At 38.4% G+C, this 27,814-nt stretch overlaps 1 protein-coding gene across 1 annotated transcript; it reads left to right on the top strand.

Annotated features, from left to right (window-relative positions):
* Window positions 1-30: 30 nt before the first annotated feature.
* TEKT5 (tektin 5) lies at window positions 31-27,618 on the top strand. The gene is made up of 7 exons (XM_049835521.1): window positions 31-764; window positions 2,027-2,110; window positions 3,770-3,840; window positions 5,515-5,658; window positions 8,868-9,090; window positions 23,874-24,028; window positions 27,405-27,618. Exons 1-7 carry the CDS (start codon window positions 204-206, stop codon window positions 27,616-27,618), a joined length of 1,452 nt encoding a protein of 483 aa, XP_049691478.1. The 5' UTR covers window positions 31-203.
* Window positions 27,619-27,814: the final 196 nt, after the last annotated feature.

The raw sequence follows: 27,814 nt of genomic DNA, 5'->3' as shown, positions 1-27,814 counted from the left end.
AGAAGGTACAAAACGAGGCCCCCCGGACCATCGGAACCCAGGCGGGTTTCAGCCTGCGGCGCGGCGATCAGCCCTCGGAACTCTGTGACACCTCTGCTGTGTCACAAGGCGCTGTGCAGTCCCACGAAGGGTGGCAGAGCCCCCGGGGATGCGCAGAGTGGCTGCTGGACAGCCCGGGGGTGGCTGCCTGAGCCCGGTGCAGGATGGAGTTTCTGGGGACCACGCAGCTAGCCAGTTACTGTGGCACAAAGAACAGCTGCCTGTTCCCGGATCTAGCTCCCACGAGCACCACCAAGGACACCTATCAGTCCTACTACCTACCAGGCTACCGCCACCTCAGCTCCTGGAGGCCCAGTCTGCTTCACAAAGTGGTTTCAGTCCCTCCTGGCTCTAACAAGCAATTTAATCCCACTGGACGGCCGCCCACTGTTCTGCCTGCATTACGGTCTGCCCTGCACGCCCGCTACAGCACTCGTGACTGGCACCAGGAGAACATGGTTCAATTAAAAGGCTCTGAAGCCTCCAGGTGCCGTGCTGGTAGACTGAACGCTGATTCGATGAGACTGATACAAGATAAGGATCAACTGACTTATCAGATGCAAGAAGACAGTAGAAGAAACCTGGGAGAGAGGATCTCCAGCATTGATTTCTGGAGATCTGAGCTCACCTATGAGCTAGAGTGTCTGCTGAAAGAGACTCAAGCTTTGGAAACAGCAAAGAACCGGCTCGAATGTGCTGTAGATGAAATGCAAGGGCCACTAAAGGTAGGCTTGACATAGCTAGTTATTTCATGACTGCACTGCAGAACATGTAAAGAAAATGGCTTTATCTCTCTTGAATACTAGGATGACTTTTACTATTATCATCAAGACAGATCTTGGTGAAACATCACCCTCAGTAAGAAGGAAACATGGCCACCATGGGCGTTATATATAAAAGTCAACAAAGGAACCTATCAAGACATTTCTATGCCCTCTTTTCCTTCCTTTCTGCTTGAGGCTCCAGGAAGCCGAGTCACCCTCAGGCACTGCCTGGTCCGCTCAGGTACATTACAGGAGAGCAGTAGATGGCCCTGTAAGCTGCAGTATCCCAATATTCTTATCTAGCTCTGAATTTTCTGCTATTGCTTGGTGAAAATAATATATTGACTTAGATAGCATAACATTTGCGGTACATTTTGAAGCTCTCCAGAATCTTAAAGGCAAATTAACTGCACCAGAAAAAGCCACAGTAATATAAGAGTCAATGAATGATCCTAGCAAAAAACTCAAAACACGCAAAGACTAGAGTCAAAGTTCTGTCATAAACATCTGGAATACTGCTGATAGAAGCTACGTTTATTGTGTTTCTAGGTAACTACAAATAGAAAACCAAAATTCAGTATTCAATAATGACTTTTTTAGTTGCCTGTATCTGTCCTGATTCAGAGTGGCAGGCTGAGGATGCTTTCTATTCAGGGAACATTTTCTGCTGAAAGGCTTTGTACCAGTTAATGCCGTTTCATTTATTAGTATGGTAATAAACAAGTGGATGAGACATTAAGAGTAAAGTTAACCTGCTGAGGCAGATTAACTGAATTCTCTATTCAGTGACTGTAGTTATGCAGTCATTCTGTTGTATAGGAATGAAACTTCCAAACTTTGGCATTGGGTAAGGGAGGATGAGGGGAGACAGGATTAAAGGATTTTGCTATGGATGAGTGTAGAACAACACAGGTGTTATAATCCACATAAGTTACAACAAAGCTTGGTCATGTTGAGATGTAGGCTTTGCTGCACATCAATAAGCAGCTAATCATATGACAGTTATGGTGGCAGCTAATCCTTAAAAGTATGCATTAACAAGTAGGAATAAGCCACTAAGATGGATCAGTTGGATGCAATGAAACCACCTCCTGTTCTGTTCCACCCTCAGTAGATGGTCATTACCTGACACGTCAGCTCAGTGGCCCCTTCAGCGAGGTTCAAGGTTTCACTCCACAGTGCAGTAGTGAGCCTATTGCAAATGTTCCTTGGTTTGCTTGCAGATAGCCCTAGAATGCTTGTACCACCGTGAGAAGCGGAAGGGTATAGACTTAGTACACGACGATGTGGAGAAGAACCTCATGAAGGTAAGATCAGACTTACTAGTTTATTTTTCAAATGGTGGAAATGACTAAAATCCAACTAAACATTTATCAGGGTAAAAACACTGCAATAACGTCTTCCTTTCATTTGTTTGGAAGACTGAGGGTGGGGGGAAAGAGGAAGAAATTTGGTAAAACTGTATATATTGGGGATGGTTAACATTCTATTCATCCTTTCTGGAGCAAAACGACTAGCCTAGCATCCTTGTGAAGTCTTGTCCAGCTCTATCTTCCATGATCCTATTAAACAAGGTAGGAACATTTATCAAGATTGTGTTCTGGGCCATGGTCTATAAAATCTCAGAAGTTCTTAGGGCTTACAATATAAAATGGTGGTTTACTGCCTTGCTATATAGATAGTGTTACTGAACAAAGAAAATGAGATGGATAGTAGTGATTGCTAAATCTTTTAAATAAAAAAATCAAATAACATTTTGCTAACATATTTGAAAGATGTTATATTGGATGTGTATGAGAATAAAAATACTAGGAAAGAACATTTTGGGGCAATGGCATTGCTTCAAGCACTTTTCTGGATAGAGAAGAATGTGCAGACCACTTGGATAACCGAGATGCTTGTTCAGAGCCTACAGCCTGCAACCTGGAGTTTCAGAGTTTTAATGAAGAATCAAGCAGCTAATATATATTAGCTTAAGTATTTCAACACTTAATCTAGCATGAGAATTCAGGGCAGGACGAAATACTGCTAAATGTTCCACATGAGCAGATGAAAACACTATGTTTTCAAAATGAAAAATAAAGGCTATTTGCCTGACCTCCCCAAGCACTGCTCTGAATGTGGAGCAAGCTAGACAGTGACAATAAAGGACAACAAAGGCTTATTTTGTAGTAACAGGAAAGCCAGTTCTAAAGTTCCTGTCGCTCCTACACATAGTGTACAAGTACAAAGGCAGAGCCTGCATTTTCAAATTTGGGGTGTCTTAATGACTTCCACATAATTTAAAACACACTATTCCCTATTTCAAAACTCACAAAACTGTACACACTTAGGTAAGAGGGTATGTTGGGCTAAAACAGAGTTTTTAAAAAGGAAAGAGGCTGGGACATCATAACATTGTTTGAGGGACGGTAATTACCAGGTTTGCATAGTTTTCAGTGTGGTTGGTTTGAGTATATTTTATTTATTTTAAGCTGAGTGGAACCTGGCTTTGAATTTCTTTGACTAATACTTGCAGTTTTGAAGACTCTTATGATATACTTCCTTAGGGAGCCTGTTTCTGAAATCAGATAAATTTTCAACCTACTCCACTATTATCAAAATATTTGTATTCTTCTAGGAAAATGTAGAATTAGTTAGAGAGGGTAGCTTAACGGATTAATGTTCATGTTTCAAGTATCTTCCAAGCCAAGCAAAATTTGACTTTATGTTTATTAGAATGACTCCATTCAATAAAATCTACTAACTTGTTTGATATAATATAAAAAGCCATACAAAACCAAGTCAAAACAACAATTTTGTAGCACTGAGGAAGAGAGGGACCAAAACACATCCTTTCTTGATCTACATTGCCTTTGAGATATGCGAGATGGTTGCAACACCTAGCATGCGAAATAAGAAGTGCAAATTCACTAAAACAAATGAAGTTTGATGAAAGCACTGACACTGTATATTTTCCACTGTAGGAAGTTGATGTATTCAAGGACTGTCAAGAAATATTGACAAAAATTGCACAGAAAATCAGTCAACAGCTGGGGTAAGAGTTTACATTTAATTGCTGTTTTAAAGATAGGAAAGCTGAATTCAGTGTTAGCTAGTATCTAACGACAGATTGAAAATAGCAAAGGCAAAAGCAGAGACTTAACCTGTTAGATGCTCATTACCCTCCACTTCTAATTCTCACCAATGATAGAATTTGTATGTTAAACTACAGAAGGGCAATACTTACTATTTAAAGATGACTGTGACTCAATTTTTAAAGTCAAGTTTAATCTGAAATCCTTCATTAAAATCAGGGACACCAAAATTATAGCTTAGTTGTACCAATGTTGCTGTGTGGCATACCGGAGTGAAGTTCAAAGGGATTTTTTTTTTTTTTTTTCATTACAAAACTAAATTCAAAAGAAATTTATTATTGACAAAAGAAACAGGAATCTAAGCACATCATAAGGTATGAGATGAGTTATGGAATCGTCTTAAATTATTTTTATGTATATTTATATGTTTTTGTTATGCAAAGCTTTGGAATGCATTTGATTTCTTTGCAAGTACACAAGTATCCTAGTAAATGCAAATTACATTTAAGTCTTATCATTTAATTAGGTAAAACTATTCTGAATACAGTGTTCTGTTAACTACACAGAACTGACAAATTTTAAAAGTCATGTTTATACAACATAACATGATTCTCAAAACAAACAGTGCAAGTGCACAGAAGGAAGAGAAAATTGTACAGTTCTTGATTATTACATTATAGGAGAAAACGACATAAGTAGATTTTATAAACAATTGCTTTTATTAATGGCAGTCGGGACTTGCACGAGTCAGGTTAGAGGCATTTCTGCCATTCATCCCACTACTGTAATCAATTGGCTATACGACCAGATAAATCTAAGTTCCTACTTGGTGGCATGAACTCTGTCTAGCTCTATAGGTTGGCATTTCTGGTTACCTTTGATTCCGTTCTGTCACCACATCAGGCAGATCAATAGTAATGCCAATTGACAAGTACAACACAGAAACAGCAAAAAAGGTCAGTATGTCTGCTGTCTTCCTGATCCACTGGAAAGCAAGACTTTAATTCTTTCTTTATCCATATTACTCTCATTCTAGCCCAAGTTCTACCAGGCCTTCCCCCCTTTTGGAAGAGCCAAAGGAGATTAAGTTACTCCAAAAATTCCTTGTGGGTAAGAAAGCAGAGATGGAGCAACATATTTCCCTCCTTGTGATCAAAATAAGCAAAAATATTTCAACAGATTTTCTAGTGATGTACAATTGGAATTATGCTAACTGAATTTGTCCCCCAAATCAGAGAGGTGGGAAACCACAACTCAGGTCTGCCCTTTTCTTTCTCACAGCTGTGCTGGCATGAAGGCTGTCACTGAAAACCTCCTCCCTTTTACTCTGAGGCATTTCTTCATGCCAACTCCTGTTGTTTTCCATCCCTATGGTTGTCTGTCAGCAAAATGACAAACATTATTAAATGCAGTGAGTTAAATACAATTCTTTGGGGAATACTCACTAGAGGCTAGAAGAGATGAATGGTACAGCAGCTCCCTCTAGCCAAATTACACCACCAAACATTTTCAAGCCACTAAATGCCAACAAACTATAAAATGAAGCATTGTAGGAATGTAATGAAAGCAATTAACTATTTAGCAGAACAGCATTCAAGGTCGTTCAGATTAAGTTAAGTCTTTCCCTTTCACAGCACCATGAGAGATGCACAGCATGCCCTGGAGCAGGATCTTTCTGACAAAAACTCAGCCCATTTTATTGATGAGAAGTGCTTTAACCTCAGGAACACATCGGACAGCATCAACTTTTACCATGGAGTGGAAAAAGCAGATGGATCGTGAGTATGAGTGGCTACTGTAGTCTTCTCTGTCCGTGCTCCCTGCTGTAAGTAGGAGGCTAGTAACAGCACAAGCCCTAGCCTTATCTTTGAGAAGTGATATAGAAAGAAGTGTTTTCTCTCTTTGTATGGCACTGGTTTTCCTTGGTGTGAAATCCTCCATCATCCTCAGTTATTCCCTGCCTCCTAACAGCTGCCGTTGTTGGAGGCCAGACAGAAGCTGGCAGTCTGCAGCACCTACAGCACTGATGTGCAGTAAGCTGTGTTCTTCAGCAAGGATGATCGTTTACAACTCCTTGCGCTCCAGCTCCTTGCGCAGATGTCTCCCTCTGGTTTTGATTTGCACTGTTCTGTGGCCTTCAGGTTTCAAAACCACATCCAATCAAATCAAAATTCAGCTAAGATGTGCAGTTAAGTGCAATGTGGTGAATAGCATGCAATGTACACCAAGGACTGTATTCTTTTTCTATAAAAAGAGCTTGGGTTATTTGGAAATTAGTCCATTGAGCTATACAGAGGTATGTATTAAACGGGATGATCAAAAATATTTGGCACAGCTTTAGCATTACAGACTGAACTAAAATTACTGAACTAACAATTCTATACAGTTTTAAAACTGTTAATTAGTAGTGGCCTCATGAAGACCTGCACCCAATCCAAAAAGCAATAGCAGGAGAAAAGCAACTTGCAATAGAGGGCAGTGTTTTTGTGCTAATGACTTGTTGACTTGTTAGTTCCCTTATCGCTCTTTAACGTAGCAGTATTTGAATGGTGAGTGTACTTCACAATCTCAAATGATAACAACTCTGTCTCATTGGAAGGAGAAAAAAAAATCAGTATTATTTGTTTACTTATGTTCTGCTTTTCATTAAAAGATCACTTCATTCACTACAGAAATGAGGGTATATCCAAAGGAAACTTGGCAGGCATTTTGCTGACTCTAGTAACACTACCTACTTTTAGGATTAGCTATGAATAAAATTATTCTTGTCAGCTCTAGTAAAAAGAAGATTAATGTGTACAAGTTTTACAGCCCTTTTCCTTTCTCAGCAACCATTATCCAAAGAAATGCCATTTTTAATTCACATTTTCCTGAAACCATCTGGCAGACTGAGACATACCTGCAGCACTCAAGAGCAGAGCAGGTGTTTTCTGCCTCAGCAGAGCCAGCCAGATAAATCACAGTCTGAAAAAGCAATGTTAAAGAACAGATTAAGTACTAAGTATTTCAGATAGTCAAGATGGAAACCTACTTGGAAATTTAATTTTCTGATGAGAAAATTAATATAATCCACCAGACTATAGAGGGAAAAAACCCCCAAAACTAAATACCCTGCTGAAAGTCCACTGAGATTGTCTGGATCAGTTGTAATCAATGTACACTGATTTATGCACTTTACTATGATATCAGGTTGGTTACCTGAAACTTTTCAGGGCAACTGCCTAAATAAATGTGTAGCACTAAGGAATTCCAAATCATTTAGGAAGATCAGTACTTCCGTTTGGAGAGAGGAATACCCTATGAAAAACTGAAAAAAAGGCCACTTAGTAACCAACCACTGACAAAATTAACTTTTTCTTTTTGCATCCCTTAATATTTACTCTCAGTGTTCTATTAAAATCTAGAGTAAATGTGAAACTCAAAAAACAGTGACCTATCCCTACAGAGTTTAACATACAGGCATAATTCTTAGAAGAAAGTTTTGTGTGGAGAAAGAAATCTAAACACAGACAGAAGTTTGTCTCAGCCTTTCACTTTGGCAAGTAAAATATCTGTACCTTTTCATAAAATATGCTAAATATTTCTGGGTGAAGAGAGAAGTGATCTAGTAGGCTAAGCAACAAATAAAGTGGTGAATTTAACTCTAAAGAGAGTAGCTTATGCTGCACCAGCAGTTTTCAAGCCAGGGGCTCAGGCTGCAATTTGGAAAGATCTCCTGGTTTGGAAAGATCTGGGTCTGGGATTTATGTTCAACTAATTATGATAATGATGGCCATCTTTGAAGCTTGGACATGAAACCAAGCATCCCAAAGTTTGTTTATGTATGGGACATTGCAGCAGGAACATTCGTGGGTGGCATTTTGTAGTACAGGAGCCCTATATTCAGTCTTTCTCTGTATATTCATAGGCTTTGCCACAGTAGAGCCATTTCTGCTTGTCTCATAGACATTACTAAATTTAACTGTAATAGCCCTGTAAATTAAAGCAGAGGTGTTCATTTTAATACATGGAGAAGTAAGAGGATAGAGAAACTTATCCAAATGACACAGCAGGACAGTGTTGGGGCTGGGAGAAAATTCCAGTTCTCCTTACTCCTAAGTCAGTGCCTTATCCGTTTTCCTGCTATCGTTCCTTCTGATAATGAAGGCTACTAGGAGGTCAGAGCCGCGTGCTTTATTATGTAAGTCATACGTATCTCATGAGGTAGAGCTGCTCTGATAGCAGACCAGAGCTGTCTGAAGAGCTGTGTCACAATCCTTCTCCTTTGGTTTCTTGCTCATTTTCCCCAAACTAGGTTGGGATCTCCTGTTCTCTGGTGGCTGGTGACACACAACTTGGTCTCCCCAGGATAAATGTTTGGGTTCACAAAAGTAGATGGTATTTGAATCTAATTTGATGGTGTGCAATGTACAGGAGATCTTGCTAAATGATCTAATAATCCATTGAAGCCATAAGCACTCTGAAACCTGACACAGAGAAATGAGTCAAATTTCAGCTGAGATAGATACAGCAGGTATGAACTCAGACCATCACCTAGCCTGTTAAAGACAGGAAGAAGCTGCATTGTGGACATACATACCTGATCCTGAAAAACTATTTTTAAGCATCGATAAACAACAAGCGTGCAAGAAAAGATCATTCTTTATACAGCAAAACTTAAACCTACTTACTTTGGAGTTGACGCCAGGGCCACTAAGACCTTTAGTTAGCAGCTACAATATTCAAGCAAGCCATAGAAACACTGTCGAAGCAACAGCTCTCCAAAAATCCTCACTCATTGTTGCCGAATCTTTGGTTTATAGAGGAAAAAAGAAAAAAAAAAAGTGGGTATGAAACCCATAGAATCACCTGATGTACGTGATTGCACAGTTTGCACAGTTCAATGGATGAATACTTAGTGTAATTCAGTATAATTATCACTCGAAGAAAGTAGCTCACAAGCTTTTATTTTTTTGTTATTTTCCTCTTATTTTAAATTTCTTACTAGTGTTTCAGTTCCTGCAACATGGGCTAAATTCAGTGAACACAATATCAGGTGCTCTCAACATGCAAGGGCCAACTCTGTCAAGCTCCGAGAGGATGCAGAGGTTGGACTGGAGAGCACATCTGAGGAGATGTGGAATCATTTCATCAGTACAAACTTGGCCTTTAATAATCGTATTGCTGAAGTAGCTGATGTGAAGAACAAACTCCAAGCACAACTGGCCAAGGTAAGATTTACTAAGACTTAGCAGCTGCATATTATCCCAGTTATATTATCTTAGTTATACCCAAAAGGCATAGAAATCTTCCCTAGAGTTTACATCCTTCCTGAATAAGCACCTCCTCAAAAGATATACCTGTAGTCCCTTTCCTCAAACTGCAGTTGATTCACACACGGCCTGAGAAGACCTTCCTCAAAGACAGGCAGACTGACAAGATGACAAGGTTTTACAAGGAACCATGCAACATCTGCCCATAATCACACACTGATTATGTTCATTTGCAACTTACATGTTTAAAGCAGTGAAAGATATCTTAAGATACCCAAGTCCCAAGTTTTCCTTCCCTGTTGATAAATACATTTCCACATCTTTAATGTGAATTTTGGCCTGGTTGTGGTCAGAAAGCCTGATATTTTGGAGTGGGTCAGACAGTGAACTTTTCAAACATTTTTTCTGACTTTATCCTCATATTATACAAAGCAGAAATGGGACAGGAGACAGATCTGTATTAATCTCTATCTGTATTGCCTTTTCAGTAAGTTTTCACTGAAATAAGTGACATGTTGTAAGTGTATTAGTTGAATTTTGAAACATATATTCTGAAGTTAACAAGAGGTGCTGCCTTTGTACTGACAGATAAAATCTTGTTAAGCTAGCAAGACTCACTGTGTTACCTTCATGTGACTTCAGAGTTCAGTAAGTTCTTCCATTAAGACTCTTTCTCTTACAGAGGAACCTCATGTTCACTCATTTTTTTCAACGCACATTTGGAAACAATGGAGTTTTCCTGCGATTCTATTAGCCATAAGCAGTTTAAGGCATTTTCAGTTTATTTTTAGGGACTCTTAGGAAAGTGCAAACTAACCAGCTAAATGTGTGTGAAGTCACAGCACATAAATTAATGTTTTCTTTTTTTCCCTGCTTATAAAGCATGAAAGATGTTGAATGTAGTTTTTTGTGTGTTTTAGATTCTATATGATCTAGCCAACTACACCATTTTATTGCTGAATTGGCCATCCATCTAAGTTTCTCATGGATTTAAATCTATGAACAGTTGCTTCGCATTTTCCATTGACCTTTTCTAAAGCTTTAAGTGCCCCTTCTTTTATAAAAGAACTTATGGCTTAAGGTAGCACAGGGTACACATATGGAATCACAAAGTGCACTGTGAGATATCAACACATGAGCAGGCATTTTGTCATGGAGTCCAGTTGTCAGCAGTTATGTCATAGTGTCCACTGGTGTACAATGGAAAAAAACAATATTTATGTCCCTATACTGTTACACCATTAAATAGCAATAATAACCTATCTGGAGAAACTTGAGTAATCATATTTGCATAAAGAATAATTAGTTTGTATGGTACACATGTATAAAAGTATCAAATAAGATTGCACTCTATGAACTAATGCTGTTGTTACTGCTGAGTTACTAGTTAGCACATACAGAGGAGAGATACCTCACTCATCACAAACACCATAGTAATGTAGTTACATCAGAATAACAAAATGCTAGAGGAGAAGAAAACTGCATATGCTGGTGAGGAGTAATTCAGGCTGCTCAGTGTTGTCCAAGGAAATGAAAAGGCAATAGGTTTACTGAGCAAAAAACATTGCTGCTTAAGATGTGGATGAAGTGATATGGTAGAAGTCCTGTTAATTCTCTTGCTCGTGATCATACATCAAAAGAACAAGAGGAAGGAGAACACAAGTGAGGGCAGAAGTGAGTAAGGAGTGAGTGCTCATTTAACAGTTATCTATAGGTAAGCATGACAGAGTACCCTTTCTTCTTTCTCCAGGCTTGCATTATAATCTGTAATAATGAGAGGAAAAAAAAATTGCTAGGATACGCTTTAATAAGACAGACAATGGCTGTCTCTTAAATTCTACCACACTTCTGGTGGGATTCCAGTGGGATGTGATTATAGTCAAATGCAGCTACTACAGTTCCTGTTCCCTTCACATCTAATAGCAATTAGACAATGGGTGCCACAATTTTGGGTTTTGTGTTTAAAAAAAAATCAGTCAATCTTTCAAAGGCTGTTTTTTGCACTGACTTCTCAAGCAATGCATGCCACTCTCGGAAACATCCTTCTTTCTGCCAAATTATTTTCCTAGCTAAGCAGGCTAGCTCAATAAAATGAGAGGAAAATGAGCATAGAAACGATTTGCTATCTTGGAACCAGGAAAAGCTATTAATTTAATGAGGTCTGGAACCCATTTCGGAATGGAAAACACTTTTCTGATTTGTGAAACAGCAAAATATCTTCCAGACGAAAACCCCCAAAACCTAACGGGAACCTCCTGAAACCCTTTATTTCTAAAATCAGTACCCTGAAAAAGGAGATAATAAAAAAATACATAAAAGAGTAAATAGTGTGAATATGGTTATGATCTAAAAATGTTTTATGTTGAAATGGCACATTTTCTTCTATTTATATCACTTATATCACTATTTATATCACATAAAAGATTGGCTGGTTAAAATTACAAACAAAATGCCTATTGCCTCAGTTTGTGGTCCACTGCATGTTCTTTAGAAACATAGAACACCAGGTGGAACAATTTGTCTTACATTGTCAATTTCATCTATTCACCCTGGAAAAATTTAGTTTTCCTTTGGAACAAAGCTTTTTGTAAAAACTCATCTAATGAGACTTAAACTCTGGGATCAGTATGTTGTACTAGTGTCTGTCATTGATATTGTGGTGGTGATTATGCTGTGTGCTATAGTTAGCATGTGTGACGTATGTAGTCAAAATGTTTCTCCTGCCCTGAATATTTTTCATATTTAGTTTATATTTCCTATAGGTATAATGGCTCTATGGCCACATGTTTACAGTCCTGACTTTCTGCGCAAGAAAGTCATTCCTTCAAACTTGTTTAGGGACATCCACTACCAAAAGGAACATGGGCATTGCTCTGGTAATGATCTACTGGAACTTTTTTGCATTGCTCTACTCAAATGGTAAAGGGCCTTTCTCTTCCTGCCTTTCTTTCCCTTGCTTGATGACAGTATTATATCACATGTGAGATTATGTAAGCAGAGTGCTATTCATTTATAGCTTGGAAAACAATAAACAGGAATAAAAATACAGGAATGAACAAGATTTAGTTAGTTCTGAATTTACCCAGGCAAGCTAAGGAATTCCATGTGCAGTTTGCTATACTAGTTACTTCTAAAGAGCTAGGATTTTCCTCTTAGCAGGCATTTGCACATATTGCATCATACACTACCTTTCCTGGGTGCTGTTGTCTGCAGCAGCCCTTCACAGGACTGCTGTTCAGGGAAGGTTGCTGGGTTGATATTCTAGTTCAACGGTAGTTGATAACAGTTATGTTATCAAAGGCTCTGTATGAACAATCTACAGCAGTCCTTCCAGCACTTCCTTCTCCTCCTAAATACCACCAAATTTGTATTTCTCATATAAACAAAATGTAAAGAAAACCAGGGATCCATTATTATTCAGTTTAGCTTTATTCTAGGGTATTGTCTTCCTTGATGTCTAGACAAGTGTGTTCTATATACCAAAAGGTACACAGAATATATTTACGTGAGGAAGGTATCCTGTTTTTACTTCTGTTAAGCATTATGCCAGGAGTTTTGCCAAGACCTTTTCCATCAATGACACGATGTCTCCATTTCAGGTTACAAACTGTACAAGTCTCAGAGTAATAACTGCACAGCAGTCCATCTGTTTTGATAAGCATTTTGACTGCTTCTAGTACTGCCGGTGGACTTGCACCTCAGTTTCTAACACATTCCTGCACCGTTTACCTTAAGTTACCGAAATACAATTGAATAATAGACCTGAGAATTTTTCTGTTGTAACTGATTGAAGTTGTGTCATAGAATTTGACCTACGTTCACACTATAGAGTGTTGACACATCATATTTAGAAGCCCATGAACAAAATACAGTCTTCAGAAAAAGACTTCCCCTAGTTTGCCTTAACTGTACACACTTTCCAATCCAGGTAAGCCAAGAGATGCACCTAAGAACTTTTCCTGGTAGGCATTTGAAAAACAGATTTTTTGCTCCTTTTAAATAACTTTATCAAACCCCAATATTCATGCTGCTTGGCACACAGCCTTTGCCTCTTTTTCATGTCTAGAACAGTCCAAACAAGACCAAGTGCCTTCAATTTCTAGTCATCAGAGAACACACGTGATGAAAACATGCATACACTATCATTTTACAATATATCTCACCTGTCTCATCATATTTTTTACTAAAAACCTGCAACAATTTGCATTTAGTTAGAGGGATGGTTTAGCAACTTACAGACGTCTTGTCTTGGGGCGGATCAGATGTATTTTTACCCTTTATTCTACTTAGAGTTTGGTCTGAATCCCAATACTGAACAGGCTCCGAACTCAGATCAAGTAACCAAGTCGGCACAAGGGAAGTCTCCAAAGAGCATTGGTTGTCAGTGATTCTCACTTGCTTTTTTGCATCCTCAGTCCAGCTGCTGTCTGCTCTCACTTCATTGATGTATTCAGGAAATTGTCTGAGTTCACTTCAGATTTTCATTGTCTGCTATTTGGCTTGTCTTGCCTGCCACTTCTTTTGGGGAAGCTGACTGGTGAGGCTGACAACCCCAACTCTATCAGAATTCTGGGAAATGATTTGCATAGGGGAACAGTAAAAAGGGATTAAATTGCTTTTGTATAATTTTGAACAGGAAACTATCAAATGCAGAAGGGAAATGCTGTCTTTAAAAATCTGTTTTATATGCATCCCTGTCCAGTTCACTGTAGAGCTTCTATGTAAAATTATTTTGTAAATTATTCTATGTAAAATTATTGCCCACTTTTGCTTGATTTTCTTCTAGAGGACTATGACGTTTCGCAGTCTTTACAGTGGCAATCAAACTGAGTATGTGGGAGCAAGCATTTCCTACTGCCAGTCCAAACCCTGGAGGTCATCACAGCTGCAAGAATGACTAAAGGACTGGAAAGCAAGCAATTGACAGAATAGGTTCCTTGACTTTCTCTTTAGCAGGCTGAAAAAGGTGATATTAGTAGCACCAGATGACACTGCTTTATTTAGCTTATCCAAATAACAGTAAGGCAGGGGCAGAGAACTTGCTAAATCCACAAGTATCTATACAGAAGATGAAAGAATCACAATAGAAGACTTTTTGCTTGAGCAGACAAAACCAAAAGAAGAATCAGTGGTGAAACAAAAGCCAGACAAATCTAGATGGAAAACATAAGTGCTTATTTTTCAGAGCAAAGGAATTCATCACTGCAACAGCTTACTACAGATAGATGGCTTCATTAGCACCAGGAACTCAAAATCAAGATCACTGTTCTCCCGGAAAGCTTTGATCTCTCTACAGGCACTAGCTTACAAAGAGGAATTGCTACAGGATAGACTAGTGACCTGCAGGCAGTGCAGACTTAGTGCATAACTAAGACTGCTTTCTGACCCTAAGATTGAAAGTGTCCCATTTCCATTCTGTCCCAAATGCACAAGTCTATGGTTCATTTTGTCTTACTTGATTCTGGGATTAATCTTGGTCATAACAATGTACTGTTAATCCAGAAGTTGGATAGCAGAATCCTGGAGATATGAGGTGCTGGAGGCAGAAGCTCAGAAGCCCTAGCTAGGTATTTGGCAAGGGTTAGATCACAAACCAAAGAAGGTATTACAGCTCCACTGTGTTTCATCATCACTGGGCTCACAGAGCATGTGGTCATTTGGGGATGCAAACTCTGCAAGAGTCTAATCACAACATATGACTCTGGTCAGGCTCAGAGCTGCTCTAGGACCAGATTTTTAGGCTGGTGAACAGAAAATATAGCGTACACAATTCAGTGTAGAAGAGGGTGGTACGTTGTCTTCAGCATGCCTCTAGAAACACTCAAGTTTATGCCAAGAGACATTATGGTAAATATATTTTACATCTGGTGTAAAAGTACACAAATCTTTAGGAAAAGAAGGAAAACCTTTAATCATGGTGCCAGCCCCTCATTAATATGTTTGCATCTCTTTTCCATAAAGTTAATATTAACATAAATAGTTACCTTGGCTTCAGTCTCCTGGAAATAACTAATAGGGCAAGATGTTTATGTACATTAGCTCTGGGAATCAGTCAGACCAGACAGCAAGTGACATGTTTACGTAGTCCAGTATTTATACCATACCTAAATAACAGATTATCCCTGCCAGCTCCAACACCTGTACTTGTGCTCGAAGTGTTTCTGTGCCCAGAGGCAGAGTGCCCAGCGCCACCCTTCAGGCAAACCTTGCTATTCCATTACCCAAGAGCACAGGGATCAGAAAGATGCTAGAAAAACAGGTACATGTCTAGTAAAACCATGAAAAAATAACCACCCACTGCAATAAACAAGTAGCCATGATTCTGAGTATTTCCACTCTCTCTGTTCACTGAGAATGTCTGCTTTTAGAAACAGCTCCATTTATTATTTTTTTTTACCCCTGGGGTATGAAAAAGTAGTATATTCCAGCAATATGTGATGGAAATTAACTCTCACTTTCCTTTTTGTCTGGTATATTTTTACTCTATACCTGAAGAGTCTATAGTATTTTGTTTTAGTAAGTTACCCCATCTCTTAAATAAGTTACCCCCTCAGAGTCTCCATCTGTCACACATTATTTTTATTAAATTTAAATTTATTTATAAACTTAAGAAAAAAACCTTTCCCATCTTAGCAACTATTGAGTATGTTTATATGGTGGCTAGAAGAATTGAATACATTTTATATTTACACAACTTTCTTCTAATTCAAGGGATGAACCTACTTAATTTTACAACTAGCATAAAATATAGAATGAAAGCCAGGAAAACCTCAGTGGCAATAAAACCAGAAACTGCCTACCAGCCTCTGAAATAGTTTTCAAACTTCTTAACTGCGAAGTTGTGAAAGGAGCCCTCCTATGGCTGTTGGAAAGGACACGGCCTATTCCTCTGAACAGGAATATAAAGAAATACTAAAATACGATGGGAGGTACCCATGCAAGAAGCATGTAAGAGAGGTGCAGCAGTGCTGTGAGCTGCAGGAAGAAGTATGCGTATAGCAGAGGGAGTACTTTCCCTGTGGCACTTGCCCCACAAAGGCTTTCATCTCAGACCCCAGTGCCTCCTCACATAACTTTAAAAATATATTTTTGTTCATCGCTTTTTTCCCCTTCCTCTTTTTATGCCTTAAAAATCTCAGTTATTTACAGTTTTTCATGCCCGTTCATGGTGGCTTGGTATACAGTTAGTCTTATCATTTAATATTGGAACCTGTTTTGAGAGTAAAGTTTTCAGAAGATTAATGAATAGTGACTCAGAAGTGGTTGGGAAGGTGCATGCTGGTTGGTGTAGACAGCTCAAACTTGCCTGGAAAAACCTGTTTGAAGGAGGAAATAGTTATTTAAGCCAGGAATAGACTTTTGCCTACAAACGAAGAGAAATTACCGATGAAGGCTAAGGCACTCACTTGAAGACAAACCAGGTTTCTCTCTCCTAAAATTGTTGCTTAATCTCATGAAATCATAAAGACTTGCATAGACGACATCAGAGTACGAACTATGGGCAAGTGGAAAGACCATGTAGGAAAAGCCTGGCTCCTCAGCGTAACTTCTTTCTGCCACAACATTTATGTGTGAGAAACTAGGTGGTTGCTACTACTACTGCTCCCTCCCCTGCAACCCGTCCACACTCAGGCAATTCATATAGGCTTGGCAGAGCAAACAGGATTTAGTTCAAGGCAGCAGTGCTCATATATATATTTATAAAACTGTTCCTTATTCTCAGAAAGGGCTGTCTTGCAGGAAACAGAGATGGGCGTATGGAGTAGCTTTTCTAGAAAAGAAGCATTTTCAGGCTCCACAGGGTCATGAGACAAACACATTGCATTGACTCTAAAGTCAGGGCAAATTTAGCTTACTGTGACTTGGCTGCGACTTCATTAATGACCGGAAAGAATCTCATTCCTGACAAGAATCAGTATTATAGAGCAGCCGCATGAGCCATAGCTGTTTCTCTCTGGCACCATCTCTTTCTAGAGACATCTTCTCTTTGTTAAAGGGATGTATACCCATCTCTCAGATGAGGTAACTTGAGACAAAACAGAGCATGCACAAGGCCCAAACTGCCTGTTTTATTGTTATTTTGACCACATTTAGCAAAAACACATTAATAACATAGCGTTTTATTTTATTCTCCTAAATGATGATGCACTCTAAAATTGCTGGTCCTGCAGCATCTGAAAACGTGATACAGTGTAAAATGGAGACAACGTACAGCAGAACTCTGAGGCTTATGCTCATTCTTCAATAGTTAAAAGTGTAGGAAGGAGGTATGCAAAGAGTTAAGCATTTTCTTCTGTATAATTACGGCTTCCTCTGTTATTTTGAAAATATTTTAGAAAATCCAGGCCAAGTTAAATGATCCCATGTTTTTCTCTCCCTTTAATTTTAATAAAACTGTTTTAAAATAAGCATCTTGTACATTTTTAGGACCAGTGGAAAAGTTAAATAGAAACTGATTTCATATAAATGTGAAATTGATTGGATTATTTTCAGAGATTAAAGTAAAAAAAAAAAGGATACTGGAATTTAGTGGAAGGAGGATTTCTATAAGACTGTAAATTGTTATACTGACCAAATGAAAGGCTCAGGGTCCCTAGGTCCTCTGTTTCAATCTATGCTGAATAGACCAATCTGTGTGAGGACACAGATTAAATGTACACATGTGTATTTAAAGCCTTCTTTGTTTTGAAAGTATAGTATTTACATTCTGATAGTTTCTTCTTTTCTCTGAAAACGTCATGTTTATGACAGTTATAAAGAAAATGTTGGGGATTTTATATGCAGCCTTTAGCACACGTAGAACTTATACTTTAGCTTTCAGATCTTTATTTATGCCAGCCCTATTCACATTGTTATGAAGCTTTATAAATAAAAGCTTGCAATATTCCCAAATCCAGACCAATCTCCCCACTCCTGCTATGCTTGATGAATTGTGCAATGCATTGGTTTGAAGATCTTTTCTCTCGGCACAGACTAAACTGTTACTTCTCTTCACTATGAAACTCAGTCATCCCGTATGAGCACACACAACAAATGCACAAAAGTTACTGCTCAGAATGATTCTAACTCTGCTTCGGTGCAGTTAAATTATCTGAATGCATTACCTGCTGATGCAACATTCTGATGAGGAATGTGTTTTTTTGTCTTGTAAATGTGCTTTTCTTCTTTTCTTAAGAGATTCCTGGACTATTCCCCACAACCATCTGATTAAAAACAAAACAAAACTTGATAAGTCATAAAACAGTGACCTGCAATGAAACTTCAAAATAAACAAACAAGCCCTAAAAACAACAAGAGCAAGGGGCATGACAATCTCTATCAAGAATTTGTCTACGACATGACAATAAAAACTGTCAGGTCCAAATTAATTTCAGATTTGAGATCTGGGTTATACTTGTAATCCAAAGACTGCAAGATATCACAGTTTTACTTTGAAATAATGTGGTCATGTGCCCTAAAATTCATTGTGAAATCAGTCACAATTACACTGTTTATTCAATTAAGTTTGACAACCTCAACAAATGTAACTTTTACAAAATAATTTGGATGAAATATGAAAACACGAATGAGAAAAAATTTAAAAAAACAGAGAGGCAAAATATTAAATATAAAGAAATTTACAAAATGAGGAGGGACAAGAATGTTCCTCCCACCATATGACCTGGCTGCTGCTTTTTGCATTTGGATACTAAACACCGAGAAAACCTCGGAAACAACAAAGAAACAAAGATAGCTGTCAGACTGTAGTATTTTAAAAATGCTTATGTTGCACTATAGACGACCCTGATTACATGATGAAACGTGTGACTTCAGCAGCTCTTTCTCTCAGTCTGACTGTATCCAGCCTATAAAAACTCTGGCCTTGGTAAAGTGAAAGAACAGCGGGAACACAGTTTTCTACAAGCTCTCAAGAATGCTGCAGCACAAACCTTTACTCATGTCCTGGAAGGGAAAGTTTCCGGATGGGCAGCTGCCTGAGCCAATGCCTCACCACGCTCTCTTAGGAACATGCTGCTCAGCATTTGTTGTTTTTACTTCCTGCCTTTGGAGGTTATCCAGAAATGATGTAGACTGGTGCAACACTATCTGGTGATCCTCCCCACCAATCCGTTTATGTATAGCAGATTATCTAAATCACTTTATCCAATGTGTGGCCAGAATGAATAATCGAAACCTGTTTGTACAAAGCTTCTGTGATGCGTTGGAGGTGGTTCCCCCAAGGCCATTTTTCTCTGTATGTCTTAAATGACAGCATTTCAAAAAAAAATAATTTGAGAATGCACAATGAACCTAAACCACATCCACTTACATGTAGCCAAGCATGGCTTAAAGATGGATGCATAGTTTCATGTTTGAATTTTGAGTTCACAGGCAGGTTTAAACAATATTTTTCTTTAGTGAATGAATGAGGGTTTTGCTCAGGAGCACTAATCAATTGCGTTGGTTGTGCATAATGTGCTTGCAGACTACTCCTACCTTTATGAGCAGGAGACCAGAGCACCTAGTGAAGTTGTGTGGCACGAGAGTTTAGTTACTGCACATTGTACCAACACAAAGTGTTGTAACGGTTGGACATAAAACTGTGTTTTCAGTGAGTTTTAGATGAAAGCTTCTTTTCATGACTAATGAACTACTGGATTCTCAATAAAGAGAAACATTTTCTATGTAGACTTCAGAGCTTGCCCTTTTCGAACATTAACATTGTGTGAATTTGCAGGCTGTGCAAGCTCTAAATACTTTGAATCACTTCTAGATACAAGACTACCATTGTCCTATGTCAGTTATGTGCCATTATTTATGGGGGAAGTGCATACATGACTTAGTATTCTAAAAAGAGGAAAATACAGTCTCCTGCTTCTGTGTCACTAAGGGAACACCTATGTGTTTGCTATGTGTACAGTGGGCAGTGAGGCCCAGCCAGGTGCTATCTGACAAGACAGCACTACGAGTGCTGTAAAGGAACAGAAACAAACCTTGGGTCTGATGATTACCAACATTCATGCACTTGAAATGTTGCTACTGAATTTGAAATACATGGGTGTGTGGTCTGGTGGTTGTACTTGCACTGTGGCCACATATGAATGCATCAGAAGAATATTTGAGAAAAGTGTGGGTTCAGAAAACCACTCTTCTACAGTTCTCTCTGCTAGCTGAGCTTAATGAAAATGGCCTTTCCAAGAGACTGAGGACAGTTTATACATGGGCAACCTGCTCAATGTTGTCTGTACTAGAATCAGCTTTTTCCTTCTGCATCTTAAAAAACACCTGATAGGTAATTTATTTTTTCATGCAAGCAGAATAAGAGAGTAAAGGGTGCCCAACCATTACAGAAGCATTGTCACATAGAACTGGAATAGCCATGGTTTGCTATAAGCAATCCTTATATAATAAGGATTTGTGGCATAGGAGTGGCACTGCTATCTGAAATACTGAAGACTACTAAATTTCGTCCCTGGTCCTCTTATAAATTTGTATAATGCTTCCATAGCCTGCTCGGTATGTTTCTGTGCATGTGCTGCATCCCCTTTGGTAGCCTCCTGCTTTCCTTCTATGTGTGGCATAAACATGAGATACCCATACCGTTTTCAAAGAAAACGAGGGCAGGAAAAAAAAATTTCTTGCAGAAAATATTAATTGTATCCTCTTCTCTAACCTAATTAGAACAATTAGCACTAATTAAGTGTAAGAGAGCTTGTAACCTAACTCCACTCACTGAATAAATTAAATTGTTTTGATCCATATTATCACAGGACAGAAAGTATCAGCACATAACATGCTTACCATAACACAAACACATTTGTGAACCTCAGCAGCACTCTGGGGAGCTGGTTTCAGTCATGGTTCATTTCTAGTGAAGTGCTCTGGGCTGCTTTAATTGTGCTGTTTTACTGATAGATTTGCTCCACAAAGGCGAATCACCATTTCCAACTGCTGCCAAAGAGAGAAAGTGTTACTACCAGTAAAGCGCGAAGTCTGAACCACAAAGGTCCTACCCAGAGTCTGAACTGAGAGTGGAAGTCTTCTGTTCCACCATAAGTAGAAAACAAATATCCCGCTCAATCCTTTCTGAAATTGAGACATAACTTTGTCCAATTCTTACTCGGCTGAAACACGTGCTGCTTTGTTTCATTGGTTTTACTTTGAATTACACTTTTTATTAAAAAGCAAGAAATCTGCTTGCAACTTGCTCCAAATTGTAAGTAGAATTAGCCTAAGAGGCCAACACCCTCACAATACCTCACTGCAGGTAACAGAACTACGCCAGAGTGAATTTGGCTCGCCTGCACGCAGTTAAGGCGTAGCATGGGAAACACTGCTGTAGTGACAGAAGCTGTAACATAAACACAGGAAAGGAGGACCCTGCTAAGCAGCAAGTGACCTCAAAGCACTGCGTATTCTTTGCCTCACAGCCTCGGTACATCCCCACAGGTTGATGGTTTTGGTGAGCAATGAAGGTGAACAGTGGGAGCAAAGGATCAGACTGACAGGCTTGTAAAACTCTCCCTGACATACACCCACTTAATCGCCAGCAGCCTACCTAGGAGCTGGACCTCACCTTTGTCATCTGCAGATGAACACACACCAGATTCTCATAGGTTATAAATAGCAAAGTTCTGACAGCAGCACAAACTACTAAAATTCTGCTTCTGAGCAGCAGAAGACCCAAATCATTAGTGTTTTCAGGGAAAAGGAAGTATGTGGGCTTGATGCATTGCATAATGAAGACATTTACATTCATTAAGTCTCTTGCCCTTGGTTTTTATCTATAGAAATAAGTATGTGTAACTGGTAAAATTGTAGACAAGATGTAAAATGATGTATCTAACAACACACTCTATGACAAGTAGTTCCTCTGTGAAACAAAGAGCTACCAAAGTTCACTGGATTACCTGCATAAATATTTCCTCTGAAACACAGCTAGCTTATCTAATCTGATAATTATCTAATTAAGAAGGAACCACTGCAGAATAACATTATAGGGAGAAATTTATTACCATTAGCTTCACTTTTTTTCAGTACTGTGTTCCCTTCATAACCAGATTTTTTTCCCTGCAGTCTACAAGCAATAAAAGCTTCTTTTTTGGGTGAAGATGCTCTCAGGCTAGCTCTGTGAGAACCAACCTTGGACCCAAAGGGCTAAGTACAGCGCAGAGACCTGGCTTCAGATCAGTACAGTCATATTCATATGCTGCTGCTTCAGGGTCCAAGATGATTCATCTATTGGAAAACTGCATTGCTGTAAGGTTGAACTGGTTTGGACAGTGCTAGCCAGGAGATCTCTCACATTGCTCTTCTATACAGTGTCAACAAGCCCTTAAGGATTTGGACTGGGGTGCAGGTTCCTGGCATCCTTAATGCTTTGGGTTTTGTCTATAAATGACCTTTCAGCAGCAGGAACTAATTCAATTTTCAAACCACACACATCATTAGCAAACCTGGTACAACTTAGTGTGTAGGCAAGATCTAAACAGCAGCATAATTTAAATCACATTATGCCATTTTAGTGATTGTTGAAATTCAAGTTGCATTGATTTTAGTAGACTGACTGAGAAACTACTTTAGTTCAATTTGTTCTCTTCCATTTTAAAGCTGTCTACCGGAAAAACTTGAACAGGCTCACCACATTGGCTGTAATGAATCCTGATAAATGAAAGTAACATAATAATCAATGGGCTGGGAAATGTTACCTGTATATAAACATTTTCTCCTTTATTTTTTTTTCTTTCTTTTTTAAGACTTAGCAAAACTTTTCCCTTGCAATTTCTCTCATATTTTCATACAGATTAAAACACCTAAGAAGCACTTACAGGATTCTCATGGATAATTTGATAACATGCACTGCAACTGAAAACTATTCTATACTAATTCCATGGGTCTCTCCTTTTTGGTGATGTTTCACTTTGTATATTCCTCATTTACTGAAAATAAGCCTTTAAAAGGAAGTTGGTCTTCCCGCTACAGCTCCCAGTAGTTTTCAAAACTGTGAATTTAGTTTCAGTATGAAAATATGACTTATGTTCGTGTGTTCTTGCACCAAATGCCCCCAAAATACTTGGGAGTATGAAATAATTTCAGAGGGGACATATTTGATTGCTTTTGAATTTTTATGAGGCAAGAGGAAATAAGAATTGAATGAAGGTTTAAATGAAAATGACAGTTTATTGGAATTTTACCGTTGCAAAACGTTCATAGATCAAGCAGCAGATTTTTTTACTTAGGAGAAAAATTAGATAATGAAGCGAAATGTAAATAAGTCCCTGTAGAGCTATAAACATTGTCTCTATGAAAATGGCTTTGTCACAAAAACACAGTTGGAATTTCCCCCATCAAAATAATTCAGTGCTTCTCTTCTGCTTATAATAAATTTAGATTCCAATTTGCCTACAAATGTCTTAATTTTATAATAGAAAAGAGATGGTGCATTTCTTAGTGGAAATTGTTCACCTGTTTTCCAGGAACAACTTCACTGAATGCTTTCACATGATGTATGACTGTATAGCCCCCTCCTTCTGGCTCTCCTATGAGATTTAATTACCATATGTCCTTTTAAAGAAATGGCGAGATCAAGCCAACATTATAGAAATCCATCTGACTGATGTGAGTTTATAGTACTCTCCTCCCCTAAATTAAGCAAAATGACGTGCCAGAATGGAAGCAGTTCTAATAGGAGTGTCTAAAGCAGAGGTGAGTTCTGATTTTGTATGCACATAAGGCTTACAAAAACGTTCTGCTTTGTTCAGATACTTCAGGAAATCTTCCAGACAGAAGATACAATCCTGTTACTGGAGAGATCCATAAAGGCAAAGGAGTATCCACTGAAAGTGGCTCAGACCCGCCTGGAGGGAAGAACTAGACGACCCAATATAGAACTGTGCCGTGATGCACCTCAGTTTCAGTAAGTAAAGGCCAGATTACTCTGTCCCTTCCTCCATCAGCCACTCTGTGTAAATCAGTTTGATGAGATTAGAATTGTATTCAATATATTGCAAAACAAGTTCTGGGAGAAAGAAGTGAAATCCAAGTAGCTACATTGAAATAATGGGCCAAAACATCTAATGTTCAATGTGTGTAGTTGCCTTTAGAGTCCCTCTCCCAGGACAGTTAAGAGCTCGATTGCTTGTTGGTGGCTGATATCTTTTGCGATTCATTCTCATGTCTGAGTTGGGACTTGGGAATTGATTTTAATTCCATTCTGTATGAAACACAAGATTTCACTTTAGGAAATACCGAATTTTAGAAACATGTTATCCCAGACAAAATTCTGTCTTTTGATGCAAAAAGCCATCTAATAGTAAGGCTCCTTAAAAAGTTAATTGCAAATAACAATGAGGCAGCATATCTTACTGCCTCAACTACTTTCCAACTATATAGTGACTCCAGTGTCATCTTGGTACAGGTTAGCTCATTTGGCATACATTTTGGTTATATAGCTGTGGGGGCTTCCCAGCACGTGTTGGCATCAGCTTGGTGATCCCTGTGCTATGGTCCATTGTATATAGTGTGTACTGTGTCTTTCTGGATATACAAGATGATGTCCGATATACTAGCCTCCCTGCCCCAATGACTGAAGAAGGGTCTTCTGAATTTTAATCCCATTTATCTCCCTTCCTCTAATCCAGCTGGAACACATCACTGTTCCAGAAGAACCCTATTGAGTGTATCTTATTTAAAATACTGTCTTCAAAATGCTTTGTGGGGGTTTTCTCAAGAAATACTGCACCAGGGTTCCTCCCATAGCTGGACTGAATTTCACTTCCCGTAGCTGGTGTGAAATTCAATATGTAAAAGAATTTTCCATATTTTTATGAAAAGTGGAAAACTACTCTTTTTATTTTTGTCTCTAGCAAAATTGCACTATATACAACAGCTTCACATACAATGAGATTAATGAAGTACATAATACTTAAAATGAGTATTTATGTTATTTTTCCTAAACAGCGTTTCATCAGCTCAAAAAGCTTCTATTCAAACAAGGAAGTGGCAATAAATCATAGTTTATTGTACTGGCATCTTTTCACTTTTTCTAACTCCTTAAACCATAAATTGTACAATGCAATATATCTTTTTTTCAGCCTCATACCTCCTTAATCGGACCTTGACATTTCCTTTGGCGTATCCATATATTAGATTTCTTCAACTGCATGCTCTGCTCTCCACATCCATTCTGTCACAAAATATTGGTTTGGATCTGAATTCTTTTATACCCATTTGGATAGTTTTATTCACGTGGCTTTTTGTATCACATAAATCATGCCTGTTCTAGATGCAGAAGTTCAGCTGTGAGAAACCAGAAAAAATCCTGATTACACTGTACCATTCACTTACTTACATTTGCTATAGGAGCAGATCATTTGCCACTTCAGTTACCACCGCACCATCAGTTAGGTATGCTAATAAGCTAGTATCAGCATGTTATTAAAAAAACCAAAACAAAACAAGGTGGCCTTGAATGTTAATACACAACTCCAGTTTTATACTCATTCTGAGTCTTGTTCTCTCTCTATCTCCTCCCTGAAGATCTCTTCCACAAAAGTGTCTGCAGCATTTTGATTGATATCAGTCCAGTCAGCAGGCTTGCATGTATCAGAGATATAAAACTTGTCTAATTTACGATGAAAAATGCAGAGAGTCACAGTATCCCTTCTTCCCACAATTGCCAGTGATGCTGTTGATGTTCCAAAGGGTCCCGTCTAAAAAAGTTTGGAAGCTTCATTTGAAGTCACTGGAATGTCAGAGTGTCTTTGAGTATTTTCTTCATTTATACTGAAAGGACATTAACATGACATACTTAAAAAACAAGAAGTACACAGGGGTTCTGAACCAATCTAACTCCTACTAGTTTCTAGGTTATATGAGAGCTTCACAGGCTGTTGCACAGCTATTTAGAAGTATTTTAGGCTTAACATACATCCAAGTTTTCTGTCAGTATAATATGTTTCCTAATATTTTAACCAAAACATTTATAGATAAAAGTACACTGTTTACTAGATGTAGTAATACTGACAGATAATTAGCATATCCTGCTCTCCTTCCACCAATGCATATGAATTTTGCTCTATCACAGGTCCCTAATCCAGACCAGGTTATGTTGGATGCTTTAGCTGACCCAAATCATTGAATGTTATGTTCATCATAACTGCAATTAGAAATAGAAATTCTGACATGGTATTTGAAATTTGGAGACTTTTTTCTATAACGGTTTTTGGTTGAGCTCATATCTCAAAATGTATTTTGTTAGAGACAAAATCCTATCCAAGAAAGTAAAACCATTTGCTAATTCACTTTTTAAGGATTTTTTGCTTTTAAATAATTTAAGTGTATTTCTCTCATATGGTTTAAAGCAAGAAGGAATTCAGCTCAATAGCTCAACTGTAATAGGGAAAGAAAGTATCAAATGAACGACTTCTTTGTAACATGTAAATGTTATCTGAGTTTTCTGTTTATTTAAAAGGAAGTGCTGATGTTGGCACTTGTTCTCTGTGTGTGCTGCCAACTTTGTAGTTGAAGGGATTAGACAGAAAACAAATTAATAAAATCTGGTTTTTCTGTGCTGAAACAACTGGGACTATCCCAAAACAAGTTAAAGTGGATTCTGGAAAAATCAATCTTTCTTATAGTCCATAGTGCACTGAACAATTAATAGAACATTAGAGAAAACACAAAGTTGACAGTGTTCAAGAGAGTTTACCAGCTCAGTGACTATACAAGAAAGTTTGCCACGTCTCCATTGATAAGCCACTGGCAGAAACGTGGCTAATATCAGCCTACAGAAAATCTTGATTTCAGAGCTCCACATTCAATGGTGATTCTGGCAAGTGATTCTTGTTCCAATTAACATGCTTCTGTGCCAGATCTAGACCATTTAGCACATCCTGCTGCACAAGTTTAAGCTGTCATGAACTACACCAACACTTTGTAGTAACATCCATCCCAAATGTATTCTACAGGACCATATGCAAGTGCTCAACACAGCCATGCTAGCCCTAGAGAGGCTACACAAATGAGAGGCTGCAAGTGACAGGATAGCAATTAGAAAGATATATCAAAGCAGAGTGGCTTAATCTGCTGTTGAAGGTCAACACAAACAAGAAATCATCACTTCTTACAGGTGCTATGCAAGCTATTTTGGCAAATATGTTTCATATTGATTCAGTCCAAGACAGCTGTTCAAATCCTGTCTGAAAGCATGACCTGTCCACTGTCAAAAAAAGGGAATGTGGTGAGGGACTGCTAAAGTTATGTGAGCAACCTGTCCCGTTCTCTTTTTTCAGGCTTGTCACTGAAGTTTACACTATAGATAACACCTTACAGACCTTAAAGCAACGTCTGAAAGAAGCCCATGATACTCTGCAGATGCTGATCCTCAACAAATCAAAGCTGGAACACGAAATTTCTGTGAAGACAAACTCCTTCTTCATTGACAAGAAGTGCATGGACATGCGCAAAGTCTTCCCCAGCACCCCACGGCTCATTGGTTACACTTGAATAGTAACCTTTGATATTTTAGTGCATGATATAAAAGTTGCAAAGGTTACAAATACCTCCTGAAGGAAATAATTATTATTCTGTTTTCTCAAATAATGAAGTCCTAGAGAAATAAACTAGTGAAAATTAATATCATGCCTCTCTCCTTTGAGCAACCTCATATTCTCAGCTGTAGCTGCTAGTAAAATCAAATAGA

Source organism: Accipiter gentilis, chromosome 33 (genome assembly GCF_929443795.1).
Source record: "Accipiter gentilis chromosome 33, bAccGen1.1, whole genome shotgun sequence".
Taxonomy (NCBI): Eukaryota; Metazoa; Chordata; class Aves; order Accipitriformes; family Accipitridae; genus Astur; species Astur gentilis.
The sequence above is the reverse complement of the archived record's forward strand: the minus strand, read 5'-3'. Positions and strand labels throughout refer to the sequence as shown.